This window comes from Somniosus microcephalus, chromosome 5, assembly GCF_052327205.1.
Source record: "Somniosus microcephalus isolate GS21.2 chromosome 5, FLI_Smic_1.0, whole genome shotgun sequence".
Classification (NCBI taxonomy): Eukaryota; Metazoa; Chordata; class Chondrichthyes; order Squaliformes; family Somniosidae; genus Somniosus; species Somniosus microcephalus.
Genome location: NC_140991.1, coordinates 113,030,205 through 113,058,196, shown reverse-complemented (window position 1 = coordinate 113,058,196; position 27,992 = coordinate 113,030,205). Strand labels below are relative to the sequence as shown.

General features: G+C 45.6%; 1 protein-coding gene across 3 annotated transcripts in view; it reads right to left on the bottom strand.

The window, feature by feature from the left end:
* The window catches only part of LOC147117265 (adenylate cyclase type 1-like), a 524,560-nt gene that overhangs the window by 54,713 nt on the left and 441,855 nt on the right, over positions 1-27,992 (bottom strand). For all 3 annotated transcript variants that reach the window (XM_085988088.1, XM_085988086.1, XM_085988087.1), the window contains 2 exons: positions 10,038-10,184; positions 9,820-9,918 (listed from right to left, as the gene is read on the bottom strand). In XM_085988088.1, coding sequence (XP_085844214.1) covers positions 9,820-9,918; positions 10,038-10,184 — 246 coding nt within the window. The remainder of the gene's footprint in view (positions 1-9,819; positions 9,919-10,037; positions 10,185-27,992) is intronic.

Below are 27,992 nucleotides of genomic sequence, written 5' to 3'. Positions count from 1 at the left end.
CACCCTAGCCTGGTACGGCGGCACTCATTAACGGTAACCCCTACACGGAGCAGAATTGCTATGGCTGCTAAGCCCCACACTTCGGACATTTTGGGCTACTGGGTGGTAACACTGACTGTAAAAGGCACGGACTACAAGGATTTTAAACTCCTCGTGATGCCAGAACTCTGTGTTAATGTAATCTTGGGCCTGGACTTCCAGTGCCACCACGAAAGTGTCACGCTAGCATATGGCGGGTCCCAGCCGCCACTCACAGTCTGTGGCCTATCAACCTTAAAAATCAGCCCGCCCTCTTTATTCGCTAATCTTGCTCCGAACTGTAGGCCCATAGCGACCAAAAGTAGACGGTACAGTCTGGAAGACAGACACTTTATCAAGGCGGAAGTGGACAGACTCCTGCGGGAAGGCATTATTGAATGCAGTACCAGCCCGTGGCGTGCCCAAGTAGTCATAGTTAAAAATAGCGAGAAGAAACGGATGGTAATTGACTACAGCCAGACTGTTAATATTTATACCCAGCTGGACGCCTACCCTTTACTCCGCATATCAGAAATGGTCAACCAGATTGCGCAATACCGAGTCTTCTCGACTATCGACCTCAAATCCGCATATCACCAGCTCCCCATTAGAACGGAGGACCGCCCATACACCGCCTTCGAGGCGAACGGGCGCCTCTACCATTTTCTCAGAGTGCCCTTCGGGGTAACAAATGGGGTCTCGGTCTTCCAACGTGAGATGCACCGCATGGTTGACAAGAATAAACTACAAGCTACCTACCCCTATCTGGACAATGTCACTATCTGCGGGCACAACCAGCAAGACCACAATCTAAATCTTGCGAGATTTTTAAAAACTGCCCTAAAGCTGATTCTAACCTACAACAAAGACAAATGTGTCTTCAACACAACCCGTCTCTGTATCCTCGGCTGTGTGGTGGAAGATGGGGTAATTGGACCGGACCCTGACTGATTACGCCCCCTAAAGGAACTGCCCCTGCCACACAATCCCAAAGCTTTAAAAAGGTGCCTGGGATTTTTTTCGTATTATGCCCAATGAGTGCCCAATTACTCTGATAAGGCTCGACCCCTCATTAAATCGACGTCCTTCCCACTATCAGCTGAAGCTCGGGAGGCTTTCACCAGTATTAAACAGGACATTAAAAGGGCTGCAGTGTGTGCAGTGGACGAATGCATTCCCTTTCAAGTCGAAAGCGATGCGTCAGACTTTGCCTTAGCTGCGACCCTCAATCAGGCTGGGAGACCTGTGGCCTTCTTCTCCCGAACCCTTCAGGGACCTGAAATCAGGCACTCTTCTGTCGAGAAGGAGGCACAGGCTATAGTGGAGGCAGTGCGGCACTGGAGACACTACCTAGCCGGCAAACGTTTCACCCTGCTCACCGACCAGCGGTCGGTGGCTTTCATGTTTAATAACAAAGGGGGAAAATCAAGAATGACAAAATACTCAGGTGGAGGATCGAACTATCCACGTTCGACTATGATATTATGTACAGGCCGGGAGCTCTTAATGAACCCCCAGACGCCCTATTGCGGGGAATGTGTGCCAGCATTCATACGGACAAATTACAGGGTCTCCACAACGACCTCTGTCACCCAGGGGTCACCCGACTATACCATTTTATAAAGTCCCGCAATCTGCCCCACTCCATCGAGGAGGTCAGGGCAATGACCAGAGCCTGCCGCATCTGTGCGGAATGCAAGCCTCATTTCTACAGGCCTGACCGTGCACACCTTATCAAAGCCACACGGCCATTCGAGCGCCTAAGTCTGGACTTCAAGGGACACCTTCCCTCTGCCGACCATAACGTATACTTCCTCAATATCATTGATGAATATTCCCGCTTCCCCTTCGCCATTCCCTGCCCAGACATGACCAGTGCCACGGTCATCAAGTGTCTCTGTAATCTATTCTGCATGTTTGGCATGCCGAACTACATACACAGCGATAGGGGGACGTCAGTCATGAGTGACGAGCTGCGCCAGTTCTTGCTCTCGAAGGGGATAGCCACTAGCAGAACCACTAGCTACAACCCCCAGGGTAATGGGCAAGTGGAAAGGGAGAATGCTACTGTTTGGAAGGCTGTCACATTAGCCTTAAAGTCAAAAGGCCTTCCGACCTCCCGCTGGCAGGAAGTCCTCCCAGACGTGCTCCACTCCATAAGGTCTCTGTTATGTACTGCCACTAACGCTACCCCTCACGAAAAGATGTTCGTTTTCCCCTGAAAATCCACCTCGGGCATATCTCTACCCGCGTGGCTGACATCTCCGGGGACAGTACTATTGCAGAAGCACGTGAGAGGCCATAAAACGGACCCCCTTGTGGAAAAGGTACAGCTCCTCCATGCAAACCCTCAGTACGCCTATATCGAATACTCTGACGGGCGAGAGGACACTGTTTCCATAAAAGACCTCGCTCCCTCAGGGAGCAGAGAGAACGATGGGAGACTAGCCGATGAAGACCTACACTACAAAGAGACAGGACGCCCAGAGGTATCAATACCCAACTTTAACCTGGAGGACACTGCAGATAACCTGGAAGACACTGCGGAGGCCTGGACAGCGGAGGAGCCAGAATCCACTCCCCTAGAGGCACCCCAACTGGCTTTGCGCCGATCACTGAGAACTGCAAACCTCCTGACAGACTCACTTATACCAGCTTTTAAGAAACATTACCCCAATGGACTAAATCTATAGAAGGGGTGAATGTAATGAAATCTGTTTGTCTTGGTCCTGTATTCATTTTGCACTCATGTATATTACCCTCCCCCACTGTGTATAGTTTCACTTCCTCTTTCCCGACTAACCTGGGAGGTTCCAGGTCTTGGCTCTTGGCTCCGCCCCGACTTCTCTTACATAAAGATTCCAGGATCTGTATGACTCATTCCTGTGAACCAGTCGGCGTGTTGAGATGTTAGCTCTGATCTTAGTGATTAAAAGCCAACTTGTTTAAGTCTATAACTTCTAGTTTTGTGGTTATTGAAGGCCCATCAAACAGTGACTACACTTCAAAAAGTACTTCATTGGCTGTAAAGAGCTTTGGAATGACCAGTGGTTGTGAAAGACACTAGATAAATGCAAGTCCTTTTTTTCTTTCTTTGATTAGGCTGCTCCTGAGTAGTTTTATTACTCTTATGCTATAGCTGAAAACAAACAAAACCGGTTGGCTCAGTGGCTGAGTGTCAGCAGTTTACAGGTTAACACTTGATCCCTGTTTATAACATTTTCATGATGCAGGCCAGTCATGTCTGGAATACAGCATGAAATAATGAAGACCTTTGGAGCACTTCTTAAAAAAAACTCCATTCAAACCAGATATGACACAAATAAAATCTAAATACATTTTCTAACAAAATTATCGCCATAAATATCATATATACACACACACAGACTAAATACAAATCTGAGGAATAGCAACTCATTAATTCCATGGAGAAGTCTTTAAAGTTAAGATATTTTTCATACATGGGTGAACTGGGTCATTGTGTATTCCTCACACAGCATGTGGAAATTCATTGCTGTGAAAACATTTCAATGTCTGAATTCAGTATAAATGAATAATAGATCAATGCACCTCTTATAATGAAATTTCCACCCATTTATAGTGAAAACCTGTAAACTCATTTTGCATTGTTCAGTCTGTCATGGATAGTGTGAGATGTCATATAGTACAATGGAAATTGATGCATTGATTTAAAGAAACACATAAATCAATGTCTGGGCACTGACCAAACTGTTCTATCAGACTTTTACGGATCTGTTCGTCTCAATTAAATTACAGCAACAATTGTGTTTGTACAAAGTATGCTCCTAGGTTCTGGTCAGGTTTATAAGCTCAAGAACAGGTTTCAAAACAGCTTCTACCCCGAGGCCATAAGACTCATGAACAAATAATTTATTATTATTTATTACTGTTGTTTTATTTATTATTACTGTATTTCTATTAGTATTTTTATCATTGCTATGCCATGTTTATTCCAATGTTGGGAGGACTCGTAAAAATCAACATTTCATTGTGCAGTACACACGTTTGCTGCATATATGACAAATAACATTGAATTGAATTGAATTGAAATGCAGCACATTCTTTGGACTATAGTGTCTTTGTATCACCCCTTGAATTAGCAGCAAGAATGCAGAGATTTCAAGGGGAGTTGTCTGTTTATTGTAACTGAACTTCAACTTGTCAAAGTGGTAGCCAGTAATCCTCAATCAGCTGGGTCCTGATGTAATGAGATTTTGTCATGGAAAACAAGATGTCGCTGCTAAAGTGCTATATTGCTCAAGAGCGATATACTGCTGCTTCTTCGTGGACACAGCTGGCTCATCACATTTTGGAGCCCACACATTAGATGCTAGAATTTAATTCATTTAGATTCATATGGAGTTGCATATCTTTATACAATTTATATAATATAGGGGTGTTGCTTGAACACCACACTGAACAGGCAGTTAATGCTGAAACCAGTCTCCAGTAATCTATACTCTGTAAGTCAAAAGTTGGTAATGATTTTCAACTTACTTATAGTATTAATATTAAAGCAGCCATTTCCCTCCTGTCCACTTCCACCACTCTGCAATCAGCCCCACCCTTCCCATTCCTGCTCCGACTGTAGGCAGACTCCTCACTTAGAAGCACAAGCACAGGGAATGGATCAGAGGGATGGGTATAGTGAACATCAAAACAGTACGAACTGCCTATTATTTTTCACAATAAGTTACTTTTCAGGGTAAAATGATAGTGCCTGTTTCTGTGACACTATGACATGTACACTGCAGCTGCTGGATAACTGGAACAGGAAGCTCACAGGGATGTGTTTGGAAAAATACCTATTTAGTAAATATAAAGCAAATCCTGCTGCCAGTTTTTGATTTTCAGTTGGGTTATGATGGTGAGTTCTGCTCAAAAGCAGTAGGAAGAATTTTATGGTCCTCTAACTGGTGAAGGTCAATTTATGATATTTCCCCAATGGCCCAATAAGTGAGTGTAGGGTGTGGTGTGCAACTGAACTATACGGACTTAAAGAAAGACATACAGGCCGAGAAATTGGCATAGTGCTGGAATACTACACGAAATGGCCATCACCAAGGGAATGCATGCCCGAAGAAGTTGGCTCAAGGCTTGCTGAAAATTGGGCCTCAGGCTTCATGTGCATAAAACTGGTGAGCCATGGATACCAATCAGGCATCTTGATGCAACTCACCAGTTGGAGCCTTGGGAAAATCGTCTGGCACTGGCTCTGAGCTGACACGCAGATATACCCAGTGGGGGAGGCAATTCAGAGGGGGATGAGCCTGAGTAGGCAGGGACCTGCAGCACTGTTGTGGAGCCAGGAGGAGCACCTTCTTGAAGGACTGCTGGTTAGACCCATGTACACCCAGAACAACTGAGTATGCATGATGCAAGCTCTGCCCAGTTTATGCCAAATTTGGAAGTAGGGTCCTAAAACAGGCATAAGTATACTGATTAGCATATTCAAGGGGCTTAACATTTGTTTTAGACAGGCATCCTAGGCATTTGGAAGACATCAGTTTCCAATCTGGCAGCCAGTGCACTTCTGAGGGAGGTCGGGTGTGAGGGATCACGCCGGGAAATTGATCCCCCAACTCTCATTCTTCATCCATAAAACAGGCACAACAGGAACCAATTTTTCCATGTTCTCTGCAGCAATGGAGCTATGAAGTTTATCTTGTGTAAACACTATCTGCGTTCACTAATAGACAATACACTGACAACCATTGCCAGCATGAAGACTGATTAAATCCAGTTAAAATCCCCACTTAACAGGTAAAAAGGATATATTGCAAAAAAATAGCAAATTCCAGAGAGTGATTTGGAGGCTGTAATCAAATCTTGGAGTCCAGATGATGTTAATTGGATTTGGTAATAAAAAAATTCAAATGGTTTTTGACATCTCCATCCCTTGATTAAGTTACTGTCTGATAATCATTTCCAGATGTCCACTATTCTAAACACAAGGGGAAAATTGGATCTGGAAGCAATTTCTGCAGATGAGAAACTTAGGGGGAAAAATTCGTTAGCGACCATTTTGGGTCGCTAACATCGCCTGGCACCTGGCGAAAAATATCGTTGGTGATCGCTAACTTCAGTTTTACCGCCCCAAGAGGGAGTTGGAGCGCTAATTCAACCGCTCCACTTCCTTCTTAGAGCACTAACCCCAAATATTGGGGCAGTGCGTTTTGCAGTGCTACGCACTGGGCCAAGTAACGCTGCTGCATGGAAGGGCTCTTCCCATCATTAAAGGGGAGGGCCCAAGCCCACAACTCTGCGAAGCCCTACCTGGACAACCGGGGAGCGGGGTGCCGTGCCAGCAGCCCAGCACTCAAGAGGAGTGCCGAGCTGCCAGATCGCGGCACAGACCCCACGTACAAAGACGCAATGGACTGTGACAAGTAAATCGGCCACATTTTTTTTCCCCCGCCCGCCACCTCCCCTATAGTTACCGCCCCGTGAGCCTCCTGCCACTCCATTCCTGCCCTCTGAATCGGTCGCTGTCATCGCCTGGCGCAGATTTGGGAAGCACGGGTCAATTTTGTAGGTGTGGCAAAACGGGGCACTGCGCACGGTGATGATGTTGTCATCGCCTACACAGCGGAGCGGGGTGCTACCGGTTACCACTGCCGCCGCTAAACTCCCGCTGGATGTAGCGGGAGTCGTTAGCGGCACTGCGCCCGGGTGAAAAGTCGTTTGTGCCCCGTTAACGCCCCCGAGGGCACTAACGAGAGGTGCAAATACACTGAATTTCTAGCCCCCAGTAATTTGCTTGAATCACAATTGCATATATCTAGATTGCGTTGGGCATATGTCAAATAATTCAAAATAACTATAGCGCTATATTGACGGTGCATTCACACTACAAATTTAACATTGATGTGAAGCGTTCATCTTTTTCAGCATTGTACAAATGCTAAACTTGTGAAGTGGAATTGGTGATCTGGACACAATTTGTGCTCAAAATTAAGCTAGTTTTGAGACTTTTTTCTCTCATTTGCATATCACCAAATGTAAAATCTGCCATGAACCATTGCAATCGGGAAGCACTTTAGAACGTAATTTCCTTCAATAAATGTTTGCATTAAAAAATATTTCATGATATATTTAAGAGTGATAACCTAGTGCAGTTTGATTAACACAGCTGAAAATGGACTTATCACAAAAAATAAGCATTTTTAATCAGTGTCCCCCACAGGTGAGTAACCTGATTTTAAATAACTGAACATGACTTTAAAAACTATACAGAACCATTAGCTAGTTATATTGGCGTACAGTAGTCAGTTTCTTATTAAATTTTTTAAAATATATATTCAAAAGCTTTTAAAACGTGCTTATCAGTTTCCTTGTGCCTAAAAAAACGCTTAATTTTTGGAGGCTCCTCGAAGGCCCGCAAACGAAGCAATTAGCGGAAACTTGCAACAATGATTAATTTGATTTGGGGGTGTAGCCGGTTTTCTGAGCGGGGCAGGCTTCCAGCGCAATGATTTTTAAACTAGCGCAAAAGGTCGCGGAAACTCGAGTTGCGCTGAACCTAATTTGCACTTAAAATTCCGCGATCTTTCACGCTTGTTTGGCCGATTTCAGACGATTTGTGCTGAAGAAACCAGCGCAACCAAGCGGAAGCTCCAGGCCCAGTTGTCAAGACCCCAAGTGAGTCTGAAGCGAAGCAGAGTGAGATTGCCTCCTTCAGCAAGTCTCACTTTGCTTTGCTCCAGTGTTAGGTTTGAACTCTAACTCCAGATTCAGGCAATTATAATTGTAGTGCTGATGCAAACCGATGTTACAATTGTACAAATGGCAACTGTAGTTTATTGAGCCAAGTAAAGGAGCAAATTGAGGCAACAGATTTGCATACAGCAGAATAAAAGTAACAATAATCTGACATATATATATATATATATATATATGTTTATGAATGCATAGATACATTAGTAGAATTTATGAGAAAGATATAGTAAAGTTGTTACTTTGTTTTACAATTCCATCAAGTTTAGAAATAGTTGAATTAATGGCCTGACCTAACAGCATGATTTTTGACACCTAATGAAACCATTATAGTGATTCAATATTCACAAATACAATAGTCTGATGCTGTACTGTAAATGTTATTGCCATTATTATGTTGTACCTAGATTTTCAAATGAATTGTTCCACTAGATGATAGTTTGATTAGTACAAACAAGAAATCCATGACAAAACCAGTGGAATAGTCAATTGAGATCACACAGGGCAAAATACATTTGGAAGTACAATTAAGTTTGTGACACTTGCAGAATGTAAACTATTGAATATTACTTGGAGAACTGGACACATTTACTGTTAGTAACTGAGGTTGTAGAATTGCTTTAATTTAGTCTCTAATGATCACTTGACTGACTTGTGATCATCTCTTTATTAGATCCAGCTCTGAGTCACTAATTTCTTGTTGGAACCAACTATAGATTGCTATAAGTCTCTATATAATTCTCCTTTAAGAGAACTGCCAGGTTACTAACATATGAGATTACCAGGGTATGACTGTATCCAATTTTAATAAGGTGATCTGCCTGCTTGCAGCATTACTTTTCAAGACTGTTTTTAATTTGTTTCTCATGACAACATAAAAGGACTGTGTGTTACCATGGAGGAAAATTCTCACTTAGTAATATAAACAAGAAGCAAAGTACTGAAACAGGAACAGAAAATGCCAGAAACAGTCAGCAGCTGTCGAGAGAACACAAGTTGATTTTTTCCAGTGTGGAACTCTTCCTGAGAACTGGAAGATATTACGGATTAACAATATTTAAAAAGGGGTGAAAAATAACAGACAACAACTACACATGGAGCGGGGAGGAGGGGAAATAGAATGACCTACTGTATAAGGTGCTTAGGTGGAGAACAGATGATGCTTAAATGGACTCCATGTGCAAATCATTTCTGCCATTTAACCATCTCCTGTTCTCCACCTCAACACTTTATAGGCTATTCTATTTCTTTTCTCCGGTGTGTCTGGTTACTCCATGTTTTTTCCCCTTTTTCCGTTCCGTTTTAAATGTTGTTCATTTGTCATATCTTCCAGTCCTGAAAAAGAATTCCACATGTAAAAGGTCAGCTTGTGTTCTCTTGATGGATGTTGTCTGACCCGCTTTTTTGTTTCTGTTTCCCTTTGTATTACAATTCTAGAATAGATGAGCAATATCTTGGATATGTGTAATGTATCACATTTTGAATTATACTTTAGTCAATGCATCTTATCTTTGCATATGAAAATATTACTTGCCAACCTTGAAGTAATACATTTTTTAAACCACAAAACAATGCAATGCAATCCTAAGTAGGAAGAGATTGACACGATCGTAAAGTGTATGCAAATTTAGAAGCACAGTCTCCATTCAAAGCAGCTGGCATTTAGAAAGCTGAAACCCAAATTATATTGAAACTCAATGATAACAATTCATTAACAGGGTACATGTACAGCACCCTTAGCATTACACATAGCTGTTCAGTTGATTCTGTCTGTGAACCTTAAACTTGCTGCACTTACTATAAATGCAATTGCAGCAATGGTAAAGTTCACTTCCAAACAGGACAGGGAAGTCCAACTTGCTGTGTTATAATGCCAAGAAACTAGATCAGGCTTAGTTTACATTTGGTCAGAATCAACTTTTTCTCCATTACTACCAGGTAGTTTTGGTGTGTCCTTGTATTTGTGGAATAAGACATGAAACTACTTGATTGGTTGTTTTCCCTGAGTGTGCTTGGAAATGATGGCTCACCATTACCTAGAAAACTTAAAACCCAATTGCTCACCTTGGTTCCAGTTGTTGGTACAAGTCCAACTGCTCCCATATAAGTGCTGCCAATTGTTTTGATTTTCTCTATATCCTTATAGCATTCCTTGTCCATTAGCTATTGTACCAAAAGAAAGATGTAAACACATTTATAAGAATTATAAAAGAGCATTGTTCAAACAATTTATAAATCAAGACTTCTATCATTTAGTATGGTTAATATAGAATTAAACATACCTCATCAAAGTCAGCTATTATTTCATTCAAGAGGCGCAAACACTCAACTCCCATGTTATTACCATCAAGTTCAATATAAAAGTCATTAAAATTGGGAATTGAGGCAAACATCACACCCACTTGTGAATATGACTGGTAATAGAGGTCCTGCAATGAACAACACATAGAGGTTAAGTGTAACATTGGAGAAAACTTATAGCTGAGAAGGAAAGAATAACATACATGTCCCCTCCTAGACACAAATTAGACCAAAAGCACATTATGACTGTCACAGAAAGGAATTTTGTCTGAGTCTTGAATGTTCATACAAGAACTCCGCTGTGTGCAATTACTGCCCTATTACTCTTTTCTGTATTGCTTAAACAATCCAAGCTGTAGACAGCTGAATGCGTTCTGACTATGCTGTTACTTAGTTGATTAATTTAGTTGGTCGGAGCACTGTAGTTACTGCATTGTTCCACTAGAGGTACTCAGTAATGCTTCAGATAGCTACAGTAATGCTTCAGATAGCAGCATGAAATGTTCAAGTATTTCTTCATCTTGGATGAAACAAATATGAACATATATTATTTCTTCTATTGTAATAGTACAGGCCTGGTCTCAACAAGTACTAACCATTCCATGCTGTACTGTTGAAGAATGCAAATGTTACACACCTGTTCAAAAATGGGGTGAGGGATAAACGCGGTAACTACAGGCCAGTCAGCATTCCTTGTGGGGAAACTTTTAGAGACAATAATCCATGACAAAATTAATTGTCATTTGGAAAAATATGGGTTAATAAATGACAGCCAGCATGGATTTGTTAAAGGTAAATTGTGTTTGAATAAATTAATTGAGTTCTTTGATGAAGTAACAGAGAGGGTAGATGAAGTGCGGTTGATGTGTATGTGGACTTTCAAAAGGCGTTTGATAAAGTACCATACAATAGACTTATTAGCAAAATTGAAGCCCATGGTATTAAAGGGACAGTGGCAGCGTGGATGTGAAATTGCCTAATGGACAGAAAGTAGAGAGTAATGATGAATTGGTGTTTTTCAGACTGGAGGAACGTCCACAGTGGTGTCCCCCAGGGATCTGTATTAAGACCACTATTCTATTTGATATATATTAATGACCTGAACTTGGTTATACTGGGCATAATTTCAAAGTTTACAGATGACACCTAACTTGGAAATGTAGTAAACAGTGAGGAGGATAGTAACAGACTTCAGGTGGACATAGACAGACTGGTGAAATGGGCAGACACATGGCAGATGCAATTTAACACAGAGTAGTGTGAAGTGATGCATTTTGGTAGGAAGAATGAGAAAAGAAAAAGAAAGACTTTCATGACCTCAGGATGTCCAAGCACTTTACAGCCAATGAAATACTTTTGAAGTGTAGTCACTGATGTAATGTAGGAAATGCAGCAGCCAATTTGCACACAGCAAGCTCCCACAAACAGCAATGTGATAATGACCGTATAATCTGTTTTTTTTAGTGTTGCTGATTGAGGGATAAATATTAGCCAAAACACCAGGGATAATGCCCCTGCTCTTCTTTGAAATAGTGCCATGGGATCTTTTATGCCCAACTGAGAGGGCAGATGGGGCCTTGATTTAACATTTCATCCAAAAGACGGCACCTCCGGAATTTTAACCTTCAAAACAGGTGGGTTTGGGTTGGGTGGGACGTTAAAGTGGTAGAAATCTGAATCCCGACCCCAACACGCCACCAATCTGCTCACTTCCAGTTTTAACGCAGGTGGAATGGGGGGCAGGCGGCCAACCCACTCCCAGGAGGCGGTTAGCACTTTAAATATTATAATGAGGCTATGTGCCTCATTCGGAAGCACCATTTTAAATTTAACTCTGGGCAGCCGGGTTTCCCAGGCCTTGGGGAACCTGGCAGCTGAAGGAAGGCGAGGATTGCTGGATCCAGGAGGTAAGTGTCTTTCCACTTAATTGCTGGATCCAGCATCCCTGCCTCACCAACCCCCTGCAATCGGACAACCCCTGACCTTTTCGATCTCCCCCAACCTCCCCTTCGAGGACTCTGATTGCCCCCCGACGAGGCCTCCGATTTCCAGCCAATCCCCGGTCCCCGACCCCCAACACGCCGCCCCCCCACCTCTGGCCTCCGATCCCCAGCCTTCCAACAGCCCCCCCTCCCGATCTCCAACCTTACTTCCAATCCCAGCCTTCCGACCCCCTCTCCGATTTCTGACCACCCCATCACCCCAATCCTAGCTTCCGATCTCTCCCTCTCCAGCCAGCCAACCTCTCAATCTGGCTGGCTGCGGGGTGAAACAGAAAAAAAATGTTAATTAACATTTTTTTCTTGCTCCCTACCTACCTCCAAGTTAAAATCCTGCCCTTTGCTCCAATTAAATAGGTTAGGGAGGACCAGGGGGACATAATTCTAAGTTGTATAAGGCCAGGTCTGGGTTATATGTCAGGGGGTGGTTCTTTTCCCAAAGAATAGCGGACCTCTGGAACAAGCTGACGGCTCACGCGATGGACGCTGATTCACTGTATTCCTTCAAGGGAGAGCTGGACCTGTTTCTGGCTGGGGTGAAGATCATCTTTTACAAAACATAGGTACTGGATAGCATTATAAGGGCCAGAGTGATCTCCTGGATTAGTTTTGCTCGCCTGGGGCATGGGGGTGGTGGTCAAAGAGGAATTTCCCAGATTTGTTTCCCCTAATTGGTCTGGGTTTTTATCTGTTCCTTTGCTTCTCCCAGGAGATCACAAGGTTTTGGTATCACAATAGTGTGGGACAGGCTGTATGGACCAGAGGGTCTTTTCCTGTCTTTCATTGTTCTTATGTTTGTATGAATTGTTCTATAGAGTAAATAAGTAGAAACTGTTTCTAGTGGCTGAAGTGTTGTTAATCAGAGGACATAGATTTAAGGTAACTGGTAAAGAAAAAGAGGGGAGATGAGGAAAATGTATTTTACACAGTGTGTTGTTATGATCTGGAATGTACTGCCTGAAAGGGTGGTGGAATCATTCAATAATACATTTCAAAAGGGAATTGGATAAATACTTGAAGGAGAAAATTTTGCAGGGCTATGGAGAAAGGGCAGGGGAGTGGGACTAATTGGATAGCTCTTTCAAAAAGCTGGCACAGACACAATTGGCCAAATGGCCTCCTACTGTGCTGTATTGTTCTATGATTCTATGAATGCTCAAATCCCATGGTGTGATTCTCATTTAAATGACACAGTTGATGCCATGGAACAAGGAATATTAAGCCCTCAATGACATATTATCCATAGTTCCTTGCAGAAAGAAAGCAGAGCTATTAAGTGGAGTAGTAAATAAAGATGTGACTTTCCGGTAAAACCATGCTACTGTCATCTTTAAACTGAGAGTTTACCATTAATACTATTCCTTGCACTTGTCAGTAATACAAAATAAATATCTACTTTTTGTGTGTTTTTCTGAAGTGAACTAAGTCCAAATAAATGTAATTATTTCTAGGATAATTGGCCAATATTACTGGTAGGACATGTATAAAAAGGTAAAGCTCACCTACTGGACAACAGGAGATTTTTTTTAGGTGAAGATACATTTTTCAGGAGGGATGGAATACATTCAAACTTCTTGGGAGCTGAAAGACTGGCTCAGAATGTGAGGGAGCAATTGGAAATTAATTGGAACTGGGGTTGTTCTTGTTCTATTTGAGTGTAAGCCCTTAAGGACAAAAAAGGGTGGTTCGCAAGCCGAAAGTTAACAAACCTTTAAAATGTTTTTATGTCAATTCTAGGAGTAACGGAGTCGCATGCAGCTATTGAAGATTTAGCTATTATCAGTGTCTCTGAAACATGGTTAGATGTAAATGAGGGAATTTAATTTCAGTTAAAGGGTTATAATGGATATGAACAGAGTCATAGGCCTAGAAATTGAGTTTGCGCTGCGCCGGGGCTTAACGCCGGAAATTTAGCGCCGGTGCTAGGTTGCGCTGTGCGCGCCAAAAATTCAGTAGCGCCGCGCCCAAACGGCTGCCGGCGCTACTGAAGGCTGTTTGCGCCTGAAAACTGGCGCTACGCGCCGCATTGCGGCACTATTCCGGCGCTGCGGCGCCCGATGCGGTGCGGCAGGCTCGGGAAGTGCAGGCCTCCTCCTTCAGTTAAGGAGGAGCTGCCTGCACCCGCCCGCTGGCCGGTTAAATCGCCACAAAAATGAGCCCGGCACCTCGGGGAAGTGCCGGGCTCGCAGCCGAGAAGCATCTGTTCCGCGGGGGGGGGGGGGTGGGGGAGTCCGGGGAGGGAGGTGCGGGCAGGCGGCCGGCGGGAAAGCGGCCGGCCGCCGCTCCACCTTTATGCGCCGGCGCAAAGTCGTGTAAGACTCTGTTGCCAGAGTCTTAGTTGCGGCTGCCACGGGCGAGGCGGCCGCAACTGAATTTCGGCACTGGGGCCCGTCACCACGGCAACCGGGACGCTGCGCACACCGATGACGTCATCGGTGCCGGCGCAGCGCTACCGGTGTAACGCCGATGTTGGGCCCTAGTCAATTTCAAAACCGGCTGTAAGTCCAGCGCAATGCCCTCTAGCGCCGCAAAATGGGCGCTAAGCCCACTCAATTTCTAGGCCATAGAGTCATAGGCCTAGAAATTCGGTGGGGTTAGCGCCCAATTAGAGGCGTTAGAGGGTCCTGCGCCGGAATTATAGCTGGTAACGAAATTGCGTTGGGCCCTACCATCGGCGTTAGCCGGTAGCGCTGCGCTGGCACCGATGACATCATCGGTGTGCGCAGCGTCCCGGTTGCCGTGGTAACCCGGCCCCAAGCCCAAATTCAGTTGCGGCCGCCTCGCCCATGGCAGCCGCAACCAACGATTGTTGAAAGGGATGTTACACACCTTTGCGCCGGCGCATAAAGGTGGAGCGGCGGCCGGCCGCTTTCCCGGCGGCAGCATGCCCGCACCTCCCTCCCCGGACTCCTCCACCACCCCCCCGCGGCACTGATGTGTGTGGCCCGCGAGCCCGGCTCTTCCCCGAGGTGCCGGGCTCATTTGTCGGGTGAATCGACTGGCCAGCGGTCGGCTGCAGGCAGCTCCTCCTTAACAGAAGGAGGAGGCCTGCAGTTCCCCAGCCTGCCGCACCGCCTCGGGTGCCGCAGCGGGGGATTAGCGCCTCAAAACTGCACTGAACGCCCATAGTGAGGCGCAAAAACCCTCCATTAGCGCCCGCCGCTGTCTGGGCCCGGGGCAACCGAATTTTCGTCGGGCACAGCGGCATTAACGCCGGTGCAAAATTTCGGGCGCTAAAGCCCTGGCGGACCCACAACCGAATTTCTAGGCCATAGAGTTTTACAGCACAGAAAGAGGCCCTTCGGCCCATCGTGTCTGTGCCGCCCATCCATCCCTGTCCAGTCTAATCCCATTTTCCAGCATTTGGTCCATAGCCTTGTATGCAATGGCATTTCAAGTGCTCATCCAAATGCTTCTTGAATGTTGTGAGGGTTCCTGCCTCTACCACCCTTTTAGGCATTGAGTTCCACATTCCAACCACCCTCTGGGTGAAAAAGTTCCTCCTCAAATCCCCTCTAAATCTCCTGCCCCTTACCCTGAATCTATGCCCCCTTGTTATTGACCCCCCTACTAAGGGGAAAAGTTCCTCTTTGTCTACCCTATCTATGCCCCTCATCATTTTGTACACCTCAATCAGGTCCCCCCTCAGCCTTCTTTGCTCCAAGGAAAACAACCCCAGCCTGTTTAGTCTTTCTTCATAGCTGAGGCGCTCCATCCCAGGTAACATCCTGGTGAATCTTCTCTGCACCCTCTCCAAGGCAATCACATCCTTCCTATAGTGAGGCGACCAGAACTGCACACAGTACTCCAGCTGTGGCGTCACCAGCATTTTGTACAGCTCCATCATAACCTCCCTGCTCTTAGCCTCGGCTAATGAAGGCAAGTATCCCATATGCCTTTTTAACCACCTTATCTACCTGTTCCGCTGCCTTCAGGGATCTATGTACATGTACACCAAGGTCCCTCTGACCCTCTGTACTTCCTAGGGTCCTACCACTCATTGTGTATTCCCTTGCCTTATTTGTCCGTCCAAAATGCATCACCTCGCACTTTTCAGGGTTAAATTCCATTTGCCACTTTTCCGTCCATCTGACCAACCCGTTTATATCGTCCTGTAGCCTGAGGCTTTCCTCCTCACAATTTACCACCCCACCAATTTTCGTGTCATCTGCGAACTTACTGATCGTACCTTTCACATTCTCATCCAAATCATTTATGTAGATCACAAACAACAAGGGACCCAGCACCGATCCCTGAGGTACCCCACTGGACACAGGCTTCCAGTCACAAAAGCAACCTTCGACCATCACCCTCTGCCTCCTGCCACTCAGCCAGATTAGGATCCAACGCGCCAAGGCACCCTGGATCCCATGGGCTCTTACCTTCTTGACCAGTCTCCTATGCGGGACTTTGTCAAAAGCTTTACTGAAGTCCATGTAATCCACATCCACAGCATTTCCCTCATCCACCCCCCTCGTCACCCCCTCGAAAAATTCAATCAGATTTGTCAGACATGATTTACCCTTGACAAAGCCATGCTGACTATCCCCGATTAATCCTTGCCTCTCCAAGTGTAGACTAATTTTGTCCCTCAGAATTTTTTCCAATAATTTCCCTACCACAGATGTTAGGCTCACTGGCCTGTAATTCCCTGGTTTATCCCTGCTACCCTTCTTGTATAATGGTACTACATTAGCTGTTCTCCAGTCCTCTGGTACATCCCCTGTGGCCAGAGAGGTTCTGAAAATTTGTGTCAGAGCCCCTGCAATCTCCTCCTTTGCCTCCCACAGCAGCCTGGGATACATCTCGTCCGGGCCTGGGGATTTATCCACTTTTTGGCCTGCTAAAACCGCTAGCACCTCCTCCCTCTCGATGCTAATATGTTCAAGTATGTCACAGTCCCCTTGCCCGATTTCTATGTCTGCATCGTCTTTCTCCATAGTGAACACAGATGCAAAAAATTCATTTAAAACCCCACCTACATCATCTGGCTCTACACACAGATTGCCACTTTGGTCCCTAATGGGCCCTACCCTTTCCCTGGTTATCCTCTTGCCCTTAATATACTTATAAAACATCTTAGGATTTTCCTTTATTTTGCTCGCCAGTGTTATTTCATGGCCCCTCCTCGCCCTCCTAATTTCTTTTTTAAGTATGCCCCTGCACTTTTTATACTCCTCTAGGGCTTCTTCCGTCTTTAGTCTTTTGTAACTGCCAAAAGCCCCCCTTTTATTTCTAATGCATTTTTGTATATCCCTTGTCATCCAAGGTTCCCTTTGCTTGTTGGTCCCACCCTTGACCTTTACAGGAACATGTTGGCGTTGTACTCTCTCTATTTCCCTTCTGAAAGTCTTCCACTGTTTTGATGTGGATTTTCCTATAAGTAGCTGCTCCCAGTCCACTTTGGCCAGATCCTGCCTTATCATATTAAAATCGGCCTTCCCCCAATTTAGAACTCTTATTTCTGGGCCGTCTTTGTCTTTTTCCATGACCACCTTAAATCTCACCGAATTATGGTCACTGTCGCCAAAATGCTCTCCTATTGATACTTCCACCACTTGCCCGGCTACATTCCCCAGAATTAGGTCCAGTACCGCCCCCTCTCTTGTAGGACTTTCTACATGTTGGCTCAAAAAGCTCTCCTGGATGCACTTTAAGAATTCTGCACCCTCTAAGCCTTTCACACTCTGACTATCCCAATTTATATTGGGGAAGTTGAAATCCCCCACTATTATTACCCTATTATTTTCGCACTTCTCTGAGATTTGCCTACATATCTGTTCCTCTATCTCCCCCTGACTGTTTGGGGGCCTATAGTACACTCCCAGCAAAGTGCTTGCCCCCTTTTTGTTTTTAAGTTCTACCCATATGGCCTCATTAGAGGAACCCGCTAATATATCGTCCCTCCTTACAGCAGTAATTGACTCCTTAATTAATATTGCAACACCCCCTCCCCTTTTACACCCCCCTCTGTCTCGCCTGAAGATTCTATACCCCGGAATATTGAGCTGCCAGTCCTGACCCTCCCTCAACCATGTCTCCGTGATAGCAACAATATCATACTCCCATGTGTTCAACAACAACTTCAGTTCATCCACCTTATTTGTAAGACTCCTTGCATTAAAATATATGCCTTCCAGCCCTGCCATATTCCCTTTTGCCTTCACATATTTGCTCTGCCTTCCCAGCTGACTTGTTTTTTCCTCTGTATTTGGCTGTAAATCACCCCCTACTATAGCTCCACTCTGTACCCCATCCCCCTGCCAAGTTAGTTTAAATCCCCCCCAGCAGTGCTAGCAAACCTCCCCGCAAGGATATTGGTTCCCCTCTGGTTCAGGTGTAAACCGTCCGACTTGTACAAGTCCCACCTTTCCCAGAAGCAGACCCAGTGATCCAGGAAACGAAAGCCCTCCCCCCTGCACCATCCCTTTAGCCACACATTCATCTGTTCTATCTTCCTATTCCTATACCCACTAGCACGTGGCACCGGGAGTAATCCAGAGATTACAACCTTTGAGGTCCTGCTCTTTAATCCTTCACCTAGCTCCCTAAATTCTTGCTGCAGGACCTCATCCCTCTTTTTACCTATGTCGTTGGTACCAATGTGGACCACGACCTCTGGCTGTTCACCCTCCCCCTCCAGAATGCCCTGCAGCCGCTCAGTGATATCCTTGACCCTGGCACCAGGGAGGCAACAAACCATCCTGGATTCACGTCTACGGCAACAGAAACGCCTATCTGTTCCCCTTACTATAGAATCCCCTACCACTATTGCTCTCCCACTCTTTTTCCCCCCTTCCTGGGCAGCAGGAGCACCCCCAGTGCCAGGAAGTTGGCTGCTGCTGCCTTCCCCTGGTGAGTCATCCCCCTCAACAGTATCCAAAGCGATATACCTGTTTGAGAGGGGAATGGTCACAGGGGTCTCCTGCACTACCTGCCTGCTTCTATTGCCCCGCCAGGTGGTCACCCATTTCCTATCTTCCTGTGCAGCCCTTCCCTGCGGTGTGACCAACTCACTAAACGTGCTATCCACGACCCTCTCAGCATCGTGAATGCTCCACAACCCATCCACCCGCATCTCCAGCGCCTCAATGCGGTCTGCTAGTAGCTGCAGATGGATGCATTTCCTGCACACACGGTCATCAGGGGCAGTGTCCCTGAATTCCCACATGGAGCAAGAGGAGCACATCACGGGGCTGGGCTCTCCTGGCATGACTTACCCTTTAATTAATTTAAATTAATTTACTATCACCAATTTAAGATATCTCTAAGGCGCTTGTGTAGTCTACCACAGTCCCTGCTACACCAGAAAAGACCCTAGTAACTATAAACTACAGAGTTAAAGTTTAAAAAAGAGAAATACTCACCAACCAATCAGTTACCTGCTCCCTGGTGATGTCACAAACTGATTACTTTTTACCTCTCTCCCCGCTGCTGAGTTGGTATGAATAGCATGGTACGAAGATATGTTTATCTCTATTTGTTAAAGATGATTTAATTGTTCCCGAGAGAAATTATATTGGTTTGCAGGGAGGAACTAAAGCAATTTGGGTGCAGCTGGATGAAGTAGTTAGTTCTAACTTGATCACTGGTACCTACTATAGGCCTCCAGGTTAGAGGGCCAACCAGGACACGGCACTTTGTGTGAAAATTAAAAAGAATACAGAATTAGGTAGTGTATGTAATGGGGGATTTTAACTATCAGTTATTCTGTGGACAGCCACTTGAGGGGTCATAAGAACATAAGAATTAGGAGCAGAAGTAGGCCATTTGGCCCTTCGAGCCTGCTCCGCCATTCAATAAGATCATGGCTGATCTTCGACCTCAACTCCACTTTCCTGCACTATCCCCATATCCCTTCATTCCCTTAATATTCAAAAATCTATCGATCTCTGTCTTGAATATACTCAACGACTAAGCCTCCACAGCCCTCTGGGGTAGAGTATTCCGAAGAGTCACCACCCTGTGAGTGAAGAAATTTCTCCTTATCTCAGACCTAAATGGCCAACCCCTTATCCTGAGACTATGACCCCTGGTTCTAGACTCCCCAGCCAGGGGAAACATCCTCCCTGCATCTACCTTGTCAAGAATTTTGTAAGTTTCAATGAGATCACCTCTCATTCTTCGAAACTCTAGAGAATATAGGCCTAGTCTACTCTTGTAATAAAGGCCAACATACCATTTGCTTTCCTAATTGCTTGCTGTACCTGCATGTTAACTTTCAATGATTCGTATACAAGGACACCCAGGTCCCTCTGAATACCAACATTTCCCAATCTCTCACCATTTAAAAAATACTCTGCATTTCTATTTTTCCTACAGAAGTGGATAATTTCACATTTCTCCACAGTATATTCCACTTGCCATGTTCTTGCCCACTCACGTAGCCTGTCTATATCCCCTTGAAGCTTCTTTGCATCCTCCTCACAACTTACATTCCCACCCAGCTTTGTCATCAGCAAACTTGGATATATTACATTTGGTCCCCTCATCCAAATCAGTGATATAGATTGTGAATAGCTGAGGCCCAAGCATTGATCCTTGTGGTGTCCCACTAGTTACAGCCTGCCAACCTGAAAATGACTCGTTTATTCCTACTCTCTGTTTTCTGTCTGTTAACCAATCCTCAATCCATGCTAGAATATTAACCCCAATTCCATGAGCCCTAATTTTGTTTATAACCTCTTGTGTGGCACCTTATCGAATGCCCTCTGAAAATCCAAATATACCACATCCCCTTTATCTATTCTGCTAGTTACAACCTCAAAAAACTGTAACAGATTTGTCAAACATGATTTCCCTTTCGTAAATCCGTGTTGACTCTGTCCAATCTGTTATTATTTTCTAAGTGTCCTGTTACCACGTCCTTAATAATAGATTCTAGCATTTTCCCTACTACAGGTCCAGCTAGCATCAGTAGTGGAATCCTTGGCCCCTATATTGACAGAGGTGGCATAGGCCGGGGGCGGAATTTTGGATGGAAAATCTGGAAGTCCGGGTTTCCCCATATTCTGTGAAGTTTTACTACCACAGCATGTGACTCTTTCCTTTGCAAGGATCCCCACCCAGAAGTCAGCCTGCTTGGCTTCCAGTCAGGCGGGGAACACTCCGCAGCAGGCTGCAGCCCCAGGTAGATTCATTGAGGGAATGGGCCTGAGTATAGCAAATATTTTTCAATGTTAGTAAATGTAGTTAAGTAATTAGGGCATGGAAATTTAAGGAATGCATATGTCATGCAGGGTTACCAATTAAAGGTGGTGGAGTAGTAGCAGAGAGATGGGGGCATTCTTCATGAAATGCTGAGGGTCCATAATCAGTGTCGTGAGGCTGTAGAGAAGGCGAATAGGGGGTTATAATGTATAGCTAGGACAATGCCATACAATACATAGACCACGATTTTCCCTACCTCGGCGAGTCCGTTGCGGGCGACGCCAGTGGCGAGTCTCAGCCACCCCCTGCTGGTTCCATCCAGGCCTCCGACATGACGTACCCCTGACTGGGCTTCTTAAGCCCGCACAGCGAGTTTCGCAGACAACTTAAGGAAGCGGATATGATGACGTCATTTATGACGCATCATCAGCCGGTTTCCTTAAAGGTACCATGCACAAATTTAAATTGACATTTGTGCTGTCAGTGTTCTACAGCATCGAGGTGCTGCAAGAAAGGGTGTAAGGACACTCCTAGTAACTACAGTTTAATATCAGTGGTGGGTAAAGTTTTAGAAACAATAATCAAGGAAAAAATTAATAGGCATTTGGACAGGTTTAAGCTAATTAAGGAGAGCCAACATGGGTTTGTAAAAGGCAGATCGTGTTTGACTAATCTAATTGAATTTTTTGATGAAGTAACAGAGAGGATTGATGGAGGGAATGCAATGGATGTTGTCTACATGGAATTTCGGAAGGCGTTTGACAAAATACCACATAAAAGGCTGGTTAACAAAATTGAGGCTCATGGAATAGGTGGGTCAGTGGCAGCTTGGATAAGGAATTGGCTTAAGGGCAGAAAACAGCGAGTTGTGGTAAATGGCTGCTTTTCAGACTGGAGGATTGTAGACAGTGGTGTTCCCCAAGGGTTAGTGCTGGGGCCACTGCTTTTTTTGATATATATAAATGACCTGGATATTGGAATACAGTGTAGAATTTCTAAATTTGCCGATGACACCAAATTGGGGGTGTGGCAAACAGTGATGATGCTATCAATCGACTGCAACAGGACATAGAAAGACTAGCAGAATGGGCAGAAAAGTGGCAGATGGAATTTAATAAAGTGAAGTGTTGTAGGGGGCATATTTTACCTGGTTTATGGTAATTTACCTTCCTTTACCTGGTTTACGGTAATTTACCTGGTCAAGCAGCTTTTTGCTGCTACACTCTGACCAATCCCAATCAGTGGTTTCGAATCGCTAAACCCACCCTTCCAGTTCTGACTGGAGGAACTTATAATTAATGATATATTAAAAACGGACAAATGATCTGGATGTAAGAAGGTCAAACTTTATTAAAACTAAGAAACTACACCACATGATTTAAGTAATCACTGTAAAAATTGCTTAGATAGGGGAGGAAAAACAGGCATAACGAGGGAAAGCGACTAAAATCACAATTTTAATGAAATCCCACTTTACTCCCCACCCCTATGCCTATCCTAAGTTGCCTTGTGGAAGGTCAGAAAAAAATGCTCACCACTATAATGCCAGCTCCGTGCCCTGCAAGATCTTCACTGTCCCGAAGTAAAGAAAACACCTCAGTGTTTTAAAAGTAAACTGCTGGTGTTTTTACTTCTTCAGACAGACTTCCACACTGTAGAAGGCACGCAAAGGCAGGTGAGAGAGGCAGCGATGCTTCTCAGAAGCTATCTTTATATACCCCAATTTTGGGGCTGAAATGTTCCCGCCCAAATCCAAGTTCATCTGGCTAAAACAAAAGGGATCCAACTGCCCTATTGTCTGGGATGGGTTTCAAATAAAGCTTGGAGTGGTTTGAATGTGTCTTCATTCTGGGGCCGAAATGTTCCTGCCCACATCTGGAGTTTTCTGGGCTAACAAAAGGGATCGAGTGATGGGTGATTCAAACCCATTCATTTTAAACTGTTCCCTTCCTCAGTTTGAGTGTCTTTATCAAAAGTCTGTGCTGAGCCTTCGAACCATCTACATTCACCCTGATGGGTTTTGAATGGGGCTGTATTACTATGTAAACAGAAACCCATTCATTGTGGTCAGTGAAACTGCAGTCTCAAGTGGTTGAATCCCTTATGTCAACAAGGTAGCAGTTTCCTGTAAACAAACATCGATTGTCTCTGGAGGGAGGGGAAACTCCCTTTTGATTGACAGGATTTGACTGCCATGACTTCACAGACACAGAAAGCAGCTTCCAGACCCCTTTGTCCTTGGCCATGCTTTCTGACAGCCATTATATCCCTGGGCAAATTACCAAACTCAAGAGTGCAATTTTTAAATAAAACGTACTGTCTTAAGGTGTGCGATTTTTTTACAAAGTTCTTTGATTCCGGTGTTGTCCAAGTGCTGCCTAGCTTAACGCAGCCCTTTTGCGGTTCTGGGTATGTTTTAAAACATTGCCCAACCCAGAGACAATTTAAATCACGCAAAGTCTTCGTCCACGATGTAGATTAATATTTCCCGATCTTTGGGGCTGAGGGGATTTTTGCGAACCCCTACAGTGTGATGTGATGTCTTTTGGCAGAAGGAACAGGGAGAGGCAATATACACTTAATGGCACAGTTTTAAAGAGTGTGCAGGGAAAGCGGGACCTGGGAGATTTTTTTTATTCATTTATGGGATGTGGGTGTCGCTGGCAAGGCCAGCATTTATTGCCCATCCCTAATTGCCCTCAAGAAGGTGGTGGTGAGCCGCCTTCTTGAAATGCTGCAGTCCATGTGGTGAAGGTACTCCCACAGTGCTGTTAGGTAGGGAGTTCCAGGATTTTGACCCAGTGAAAATGAAGGATTGGCGATATAATTCTAAGTCAGGATGGTGTGTGAATTGAAGGGGAACTTGGAGGTGGTGGTGTTCCCATGCACCTGCTGTCCTTGTCCTTCTAGTTGGAAGAGGTCACGGGTTTGGGAGGTGTTGCCGAAGAAGCCTTGGCGAGTTGCTGCAGTGCATCTTGTAGATGGTACACACTGCAGCCATGGTACGCCGGTGGAGGAGGGAGTGAATGTTTAAGGTGGTAGATGGGGTGCCAATCAAGTGGGCTGTTTTGTCCTGGATGGTGTTGAGCTTCTTGAGCGTTGTTGGAGCTGCACTCATCCAGGCAAGTGGAGAGTATTCCATCACACTCCTTATTGTGCCTTGTAGATGGTAGAAAGGCTTTGGGGAGTCAAGAGGTGAGACACTCACTGCAGAATACCTAGCCTCTGATCTGCTCTTGTTGCCACAGTATTTATGTGGCTGGTCCAGTTAAGTTTCTGGTTAATGGTGACTCCCAGGATGTTGATGGTGCGGAATTCGCCGATGGTAATGCCATTGAATGTCAAGGGGCAGTGGTTAGACTCTCACTTGTTGGAGATAGTCATTGCCTGGCACTTCTGTGGCATGAATGTTACCTGCCACTTATCAGCCCAAACCTGAACGTCTTCTAGGTCTTGCTGCATGCGGACATGGACTGCTTCATTATCTGAGGAGTTATAAATGGCACTGAACACTGTGCAGTCATCAGCAAACATCCCCATTTCTGAACTTATGTTGGAGGGAAGGTAATTGATGAAGATGGTTGGGCCTAGGACACTGAGGAACTCCTGTAGCGATATCCTGGGGCTTTGATGATTGACCTTCAATCACCACAACCATCTTCCTTTGTGCTAGGTATGATTCCAGCCAGTAGAGAGTTTTCCCCCTGATTCCCATTGACTTCAGTTTTACTAGGGCTCCTTCATGCCACACTTGGTCAAATGCTGCCTTGATGTCAAGGGCAGTCACTCTCACTTCACTTCTGGAATTCAGCTCTTTTGTCCATGTTTGGACCAAGGCTGTAATGAGGTCAGGAGTTGAGTGGTCTTGGCGGGACTGGGCATCAGTGAGCAGGTTATTGGTGAGTAAGTGCCACTTGATAGCGCTGTCAATGACACCTTCCATCACTTTGCTGATGATTGAGAGTAGACTGATGGGGCGGTAATTGGCCGGATTGGATTTGTCTTGCTTTTTGTGGACAGGACATACCTGGGCAGTTTTCCACATTGTCGGATAGATGCCTGTGTTGTAGCTGTACTGGAACAGCTTGGCTAGAGGCACGGCTAGCTCTGGAGCACAGGTCTTTAGCACGATAGCCAGGATGTTGTCAGGGCCCATAGCCTTTGCTGTATCCAGTGTGCTCAGCCGTTTCTTGCTATCACGTGGTGTGAATCGAATTGGCTGAAGATTGGCTTCTGTGATGGTGGGGACCTTAGGAGTAGGCCGATATGGATCATCCACTCGGCACTTCTGGCTGGAGTTTGTTGCAAATGCTTCAGCCTTGTCTTTTGCACTCACGTACTGGTCTCCACCATTATTGAGGATGGGGATATTCATGGAGCCTCCTCCTCCTCCCATTAGTTGTTTATTGGTCAACCACCATTCACGACTGGATGCGGCAGGACTGCAGAGCTTTGATGTGATCCGTTGATTGTGGGATTGCTTAGCCCTGTCTATAGCATGCTGCTTCCGCTTTTGAGCATGTATGTAGTCCTGTGTTGCAGCTTCCCCAGGTTGGCAGCTCATTTTTAGGTATGCCTGGTGTTGCTCCTGGCATGCTCTTCTACACTCTTTATTGAACCAGGGTTGGTCCCCTGGCTTGATGGTAATGGTAGAGTGAGGGATATGCTGGGCCCTGAGGTTACAGATTGAGGTGGAATACATTTCTGCTGCTGCTGATGGCCCACAGCACCTCATGGATGTCCAGTTTTGAGCTGCTAGATCTGTTCTGAATCTATCCCATTTAGCACGGTGGTAGTGCCACACAACACGATGGAGGGTGTCCTCAGTGTGAAGACGGGACTTCATCTCCACAATGATTGCGGTGGTCACTGCTACCACTACAGCCATGGACAGATGCATCTGCGACAGGTAGTTTGGTGAGGACGAGGTCAAGTAGGTTTTTCCCCTCGTGTTAGTTCTCTCACCACCTGTCGCAGGCCCAGACTGGCAGCTATGTCCTTCAGGACTCGGTCAGTGGTGGTGCTACCAAGCCCCTCTTGGTGATGGACATTGTAGTCCCCCATCCAGATTACATTCTGTGCCACTGCTACTTCCAAGTGGTGTTCAACATGGCGGAGTACTGATACATCAGCTGTGGGAGGGCAGTAGGTGGTAATCAGCAGGAGGTTTTCTTGCCCATGCTTGACCTGAAGCCATGAGACTTCATGGGGTCTGGAGTCAATGTTGAGAACTCCCAGGGCCACTCCTTCCCGACTGTATACCACTGTGCCGCCACCCCTGCTGGATGTGTCATGCCAGTGGGACAGGACATACCAGGGATGGTAATGGAGGAGTTTGGGACATTGGCTGAAAGGTATGATTCTGTGATTATGCCTATGTCAGGTTTGACTATTCTGTGGGACAGCTCTCCCAATTTTGGCACAAGATGTCGGTTGACTGGGCTGGGTGTGCCGTTGCCGTGTCCGTACCGAGGTCATAGGCAGGTGGTCCGTCCGGTTTCATTCTTATTATTTTGTTTCGTAGCAGTTTGTTACAACTGAGTGGCTTGCTCGGCCATGTCAGAGGGCAGTTAAGAGTCAACCACATTGCTATGGGTCTGAAGTCACATACAGCCAGACTAGGTAAGGATAGCAGATTTTCTTCTCTACAAAGCCAGATACGACAATTTCATGATTAACCATGACTAGCTTTTTATTTTAACTGAATTTAAATTCCCCAGCTGCCATGGTGGGATTTGAACTCACGTTTCGGGATCATTAGTCCAAGGCTCATGAATTAATAGCCCAGATGACATTACCACTATGCTACCATTCCCTGTGTATAGGTCCCTGAAGGTGGCAGGACATATTGAGAGAGCATATGGGATCTTGGGCTTCATAAATAGAGGTATTGAGTACAAAAGTAGAGAAGTTATGCTGAACCTTTATAAAGCGCTGGTTAGACCACAACTGGAGTATTGCATACAGTTCTGGTCACCACACTTTAGAAAGGATGTGAAGGCCCTTGAGAGAGTGCAGAGGAGATTTACCAGAATGGTTTCGGGGATGGGGAACAGGGAACAGGATGGGCTACAAGGACAGGTTGGAGAAGCTGGATTTGTTTTCATCAGAGCAAAGGAGGTTGAGGGGTGATTTGATAGAAGTGTACAAAATTATGACGGGTTTGGATAGGCGAGACGGGGAAAGGCTTTTCCCACTAGTTGATGGTACAAGGACTAGAGGACACAGACTTAAGGTTTTGGGCAAGAGATACAGGGGGGAACATGAGGAAAAACATTTTTAGGCAGCGAGTGGTGATGACCTGGAATTCGCTGCCAACGGAAGTGGTGGAAGCGGAGACACTCAATGTTTCCAAGGGGAGACTGGATAGTCACTTGAGAGAAATAAACTTGCAGGGCTGCGGGGATAGAGCGGGGGAATGGGACTGACTGGATTGCTCTAGAGAGAGCCGGCACGGACTCAATGGGCCAAATAGCCTCCTTCTGTGCTCTTGGGACGCTGCGAGGGAATATCATGGCACTACGTACTGTGGTATTGCAGGCCTTCCTCCCCTTATTAAAGGGGAGAGGCCTTGCGCAGCGCAACCCGGGGCCCAGCTGGGCCCCCAGGGATTGGGAGTGCTGGCAAAAGAGCCCAGCACTCAACAGAAGTGCCAGGCTCATGGAGTGCAGCCGGCACTCCGCGGGGGTGAGGTGTGTAAGGAGGCCCCCTAGTTCTAGACACTCCAGCCAAGAGAAACAATCTCTCAGCATCTACCCTGTCAATACTCTTGTATGTTTCAATGTG